The 5298-nt window shown below is 72.7% G+C and overlaps 1 protein-coding gene across 8 annotated transcripts; it reads left to right on the forward strand.

Moving 5' to 3' along the window:
* Nucleotides 1-711: 711 nt before the first annotated feature.
* Nucleotides 712-2722, forward strand: FDX2 (ferredoxin 2). 8 transcript variants are annotated; one of them, XM_082077623.1, is made up of 6 exons: nt 712-871; nt 954-1060; nt 1611-1698; nt 2101-2295; nt 2470-2493; nt 2534-2722. In XM_082077623.1, the coding sequence occupies exons 1-5, from the start codon at nt 756-758 to the stop codon at nt 2489-2491; spliced, it is 528 nt and encodes a 175-aa protein (XP_081933749.1). In that variant the 5' UTR covers nt 712-755; the 3' UTR covers nt 2492-2493; nt 2534-2722. The 8 variants fall into 8 exon arrangements, with proteins under 8 accessions (XP_081933749.1, XP_081933752.1, XP_081933748.1 ...); XM_082077626.1 differs by having other exon boundaries at nt 2142-2295; XM_082077622.1 differs by lacking the exon at nt 2534-2722 and having other exon boundaries at nt 2101-2353; nt 2489-2499.
* Nucleotides 2723-5298: the final 2576 nt, after the last annotated feature.

The raw sequence follows: 5298 nt of genomic DNA on the forward strand, positions 1-5298 counted from the left end.
CCTGCCGCCCCCCGCCCCCCCCAGGCGCCTTTTTGGGGGTCCCTGCCCTCCCTCCTCCTCTCTCATTTTGGGGAGGTGTCCTGGGTTCTGGTGTCCGTCTGTCTGGTTTGCTGTATGGGGGGGGTCCGTATGTCGTCCCCCCCCCGCCGGGCCCCCCCTTCCCAAAGTAAAGCTATATTTATATCGCTTCTCCTCAGTTGGGTTGTTGGTTTCATTATCGCTTCCCCTAACGAGGCTGCTGCACCTTCATTAGGGGACCCCCCCCCTTCTGCCCTCTCTCCCCCCCCCAGACTTCACCCTGACCCCCCAAACTTCACCCTGATCCCCCCCAGATTTCACCCCCCCCCAGATTTTACACCACCCCTCCAATTTCACCCTGACCCCCCCAAATTTCACACTGGTGTTGTGACCCCCCCATACAAGGACTCCCCCCTTTTGGGGTGATGTGCCCCCCCTGCTTCATTTGTGGGGTCCCCTCTGCGTGCCCCCCAGTTTGGGGGTTCCCCTGTGCCCCCATTTAGGGGGCTCCTCCTCGTGCAAGAAGTGCCCCCACACCATTAGGGGGTCTCTCCTCGTGCAATGAGCCCCCCCCCATTAGGGGGGTCCACCCTCCTCGTTCAAGTCCTGGGGGCCCCCCCATACCCCTCCAGAATGGTTTAACGGGACCGCGCGGGAGGGGCACTAGGACCAGCGCGTCTCCCTCCCGCCTCCGTGCACCGCCGGCGTCACGTGGCGGCGGTCACGTGCCGCCCATCATGGCGGCCTCCACGGTGGCTTCAGGCGGCGGTTCCGTAACGCGGCGGTTGCTGCGGGGGGCGGCGCGGGGCCTGAGCGGCGGCGGCGGCGGCGCGGAGGAGCCGGAGCCCGCCGTGTGGGTACCGGGGCGCCCCCGGGGCCGGGACCCCCCCGCCGGGAGCCCCCGCCGCTGACTCCCGGCGTCCCCCCCGCCCCAGGGTGAACGTCGTGTTCGTGGACCGGAACGGGCGAGACGTCCCGGTGCGCGGGCGCGTCGGGGACAACGTGCTGCACCTGGCGCAGCGGCACGGGCTGGAGCTCGAGGGTGCGCACCGGGAGTGGGAGCGGCACCGGGCGGGACCGGCAGCGGCACCGGGAGCGGGAGCGGCAGCGGCACCGGGGGCGGCACCGGGAGCGGCACCGGGCGGGACCGGGAGCGGCAGCGGCAGCGGCACCGGGGGCGGCACCGGGAGCGGCACCGGGCGGGACCGGCAGCGGCACCGGCAGCGGCACCGGGCGGGACCGGGAGCGGGGGCGGCACCGGGCCGGGGCGGCGGGCGGGACGCGGGCCGTGCGGGGGGGGCTGGGGGGGCCCGCTGCCCGGGGGGGTTTCCCGTGCTGGGGGGGTCCCGGTGCTGAGGGGGCTCCAGGGTTCCCGGTGCTGGGGGGAGTCCCGGTGCACGAGGGGGTTCCTGGGACTGAGGGGGGGTCCCGGTGCCCCGGGGGTGGGTCCTGGTGCTGAGGGGGGTCCGGGGGGGTTTCCCGGTGCTGGGGGGGCTCCGGTGCCTGGGGGGGTTTCCCGGTGCCCGGGGGGTTTCCCGGTGCTGGGGGGGGTCCCGGTTCCCGGTGCTGAGGGGGCTCCGGGGGTCCCGCAGGCGCCTGCGAGGCCTCCCTGGCCTGTTCCACCTGCCACGTCTATGTCAGCGCCCCCCACCTGGAGCGGCTCCCGCCCCCCGACGAGCGGTAACGGCCCCCCCGAACCCCAACGGACACCCCCAACCCCCCCCGAGCCCCCCCGAACCCCCACGGACACCCCCAACCACCCCAAACCCCAACAGACACCCCAACCCCCGCGCCCACCCACCCCGTGCTCCCCCCAGCCCCCGTGACCCCCCCAACCCTGTGTGTGCCCCCCCCACCCCGCGTGTGCTCCCCCAACCCCGTGTCCCCCAAGTCCCTGCGCCCCCCACCCGCGCCCCCCTAATCCCCGTGCCACCCCAAACCCTGAAGGACCCCCCCACCCCGCGCCCCACCCCGCCATGCCCCCCCCTACGCCGCGCCCCCTCCCCCCGCCCCGCCGCGCCCCCTCCCCCCGCCGCGCCCCCTCCCCCGCCGCGCCCCCTCCCCACGCCCGCCCCCCCGCAGGGAGGAGGACCTGCTGAAGGGCCCCCCCCCGCCCCCCGCAGGGAGGAGGACCTGCTGGACCAGGCGCCGCTGCTGCGGGAGAACTCGCGGCTGGGCTGCCAGCTCCGGCTCAGCCCCGCGCTCGAGGGCGCGCGCATCGCGCTGCCCCGCCTCTCCCGCAACTTCTACGTGGACGGGCACGTGCCCAAGCCGCACTGACCCCCCGGAACCGCGGAGACCCCCCCGGAACCGCGGAGACCCCCCCGGAACCGCAGTGACCCCCCACAACCGCAGTGACCCCCCCGGAACCGCGGAGACCCCCCGGAACCGCAGTGACCCCCCGGAACCGCAGTGACCCCCCGGAACCGCGGAGACCCCCCGGAACCGCAGTGACCCCCCGGAACCACAGTGACCCCCCCGGAACCGCAGTGCCCCCCCGGAACCGCGGAGACTGCCCCCGAACCCCCCGGGGGTCACACACAGGCTGGGGGGTGCTGTGCCCCCCCTGAGGTCACATGGGGCGCTGTGCCCCCCCCGGGGTCACACACAGACTGGGGGGGCGCTGTGCCCCCCCCCGGGCTCTGCGTTTGCAATAACGAGTGTTGTGGCTCGTTAATGTTGTAATAAAATTGATCTGAGTGGTGCTGGGGGGTCCCTGTCCTTGGGGGGGGTCCCTGTCCTTGGGGGGGGGGGGTCTCTGTCCCTTCAGGGTTCCCTGTCCCACCCTGGGCAGGGGGGGGGGTGTCCAGCTCCTCCCTGGGGACCCCGGCCCCATCCGGGGGGGGTCCCAGCCCCATACTGGGGGGTCCCAGCCCCATCATGGGGGGGTTCAGCCCATCTGGGGTCTCTGCCCCACCCTGGGGGGTTCAGCCCCTCCCGGGGTCCCGCCCGCCGGTCCCGCCCCCGCGCAGCTGCGGCGGGTTTAGGGCCGTTGGGGCCGGGCCCGGGGCCGCTCGCTCGCTCGGTCGGTCGGTCCGTCCGTCCGCCCGGGGATGGCGGAGCCGCTGTTCCTGGAGGGGCAGCCCCCCGACTTCTCGCTGCTCCAGCGGCTGCTCTGCCTGGAGCCCGAGCTGGGGCCCCCCCTCCTGCCGCCCCCCAGCCCCGGGAACCCCGGGGACACCGGGAACCCCGGAGACACCGGGAACCCCGGAGACACCGGCACCGGAGACACCGGCAGGTGCGAACCGGGGAAACGGGGCCGGGATGGTCCGACCGGGGGAACGGGAAGAAACGGGACCAGGTTGGGTCCCACCGCGGGGAACCGAAGAAACGGGACCGGGGATGGTCCGACCTGGGGAACCGGGGAAAACGGGGCCGGGGATGGTCCGATGCGGGGAACGGGAAGAAATGGGACCAGGTTGGGTCCCACCGGGGGGAACGGGAGAAACGGGACCGGGGATGGTCCGACCGGGAGGAACGGGGAGAAGCGGGGGTGGTCTCACTGTAGGGAACGGGGAGAAACGGGGCCGGGGATGGTCCGGCCGGGGAAACCGGGAGAAACGGGGCCGGGGTTGGTCCTACCAGGGAGAACCGGGACCGGGGATGGTCCGACCGGGGCGAACCGGGGATAGTCCCACTGTGGGGAAGGGGGAGAAACGGGACCGGGTTTGGTCCCACCGGGAGAAACGGGACCGGGGATGGTGGGAACGGGGAGAAACGGGACCGGGGGGAACCGGGAGAACCGGGGCCGGGGATGGTCCGACGGGGGAAACCGGGGTCCCCGTGTCCGGCTCATCCGGGTGTTTCCCCCTGCTCCCCCCCCCCCCGCAGGACGGGGCTCCCGGCGCCCCCCCCGAGCCCCCCCGGGGCGGGTCTCACGTTCCTGCAGGAGACGGTGCAGCTGCTGGCCCCGCCCCCGCCGCCCCCCGCGCCCCCCGCCGCCCCCCCCGAGCGCGCCGGGGCCCCCCCGCGCCCCCCCGGCGGCCCCGACGCCCTCAGCATCATCAGCACCCAGTGCCGGCACCTGGCGGGGGAAACCGGGAACGGCTGCGGCTCCGGCACCGGTGATGGGAACGGCTCCGGTAACGGCTCCGGTACTGGTGATGGGAACGGCTCCGGTAACGACTCCGGTACCAATGATGGGAACAGCTGCGGTAACGGCTCTGGTTCCAGTGATGGGAACGGCTGCGGTAACGGCTCCGGTTCCGGCTCCGGCTCCCGGCGGCGGCGCAAACAGGCGGCCCCCCAGCGCGGGGCCGACCCCCGGGACCCCTTTTTCCGGGGGGTGACCGTGCGCATGCGCCTCAGCCCCCCCAGCGGCAGCACCGGCGGCTTCAGCCTCCGCATCACCGCCCGCAGGTACGGACACTGGCTGTCCGTCCGGCTGTCCGTCCGGCTGTCTGTCCGGATGCACCATCCAGCTGTCTGGATGCACCTTTGGGATGCACCGTCCATCTGTCCGGGTGCAGCTTTGGGCCATAGGATGCGCTGTCCATCTGTCCAGATGCACCTTTGGGCCATAGGATGCACTGTCCGTCTGTCCAGATGCACCTTTGGGCCATAGGATGCACTGTCCGTCTGTCCAGATGCACCTTTGGGCTGTGGGATGCACCGTCTGTCTGTTCAGATGCACCTTTGGGCCATAGGATGCACTGTCCATCTGTCCGGATGCACCTTTGGGCTGTGGGATGCACCGTCCGTCTGTCCAGCTGCACCCTGGACCTTGGGCTGCTCCGTCTGTCCGGCTGCTCTTCTGGGCCCCCGGACGTTGGGATTGAGCGTCCGTCTGTCCGGCTGCACCCCTGGGCTCCTTGGTCCATCTAAAGGCACCTCTGGAACTTGGGCTGTGTTGTCCGTCTGTCCGGCTGCACCTCTGGGCATCCCTGGGCTGTCCTGTCCGTCCGTCTGTCTGCCTGCACCTCCCCCACCAGGCAAGACCCCCCGTCCCCCCTCCCTGGCTGTGGCCCCCGGGGGGTTCCCCATTCCATTGGGGGGGGGTTCCCCATTCCATTGGGGGGGGTCCCCATTCCATTGGGGGGGATTCCCATTCAAACGGGGGGTTCCCCATTCCATTGGGAGGGGGGAGTCCCCATTCCATGGGGGGGTTCCCCATTCAAAGGGGGGGGTTCCCCATTCCCGGGGGTCCCCGATTCCCCTGACCCCCCCGTTTTCCCGCAGGGCCCCCGGCCGGATCTGGGGGGGCCGCCCCCCGGCCGCCCCCCCCGGGGTGGGCAGCAGCTCGGAGGACGACGCTGCCCTGAACCAGGGTAAGGGGGGGGG

This window comes from Streptopelia decaocto (genome assembly GCF_964273445.1).
Source record: "Streptopelia decaocto genome assembly, contig: HAP1_SCAFFOLD_2364, whole genome shotgun sequence".
In the NCBI taxonomy this organism is placed as follows: Eukaryota; Metazoa; Chordata; class Aves; order Columbiformes; family Columbidae; genus Streptopelia; species Streptopelia decaocto.

Bases quoted from the DNA above. Each gene is read 5' to 3' on its own strand.
- FDX2 (XM_082077622.1), top strand. From the start codon at position 756: ATGGCGGCCTCCACGGTGGCTTCAGGCGGCGGTTCCGTAACGCGGCGG. The intron at 872-953 runs GTGGGTACCGGG...CCCCCGCCCCAG, and splicing joins GAGGAGCCGGAGCCCGCCGT to GGTGAACGTCGTGTTCGTGG. The intron at 1,061-1,610 runs GTGCGCACCGGG...GGGGTCCCGCAG, and splicing joins GCACGGGCTGGAGCTCGAGG to GCGCCTGCGAGGCCTCCCTG.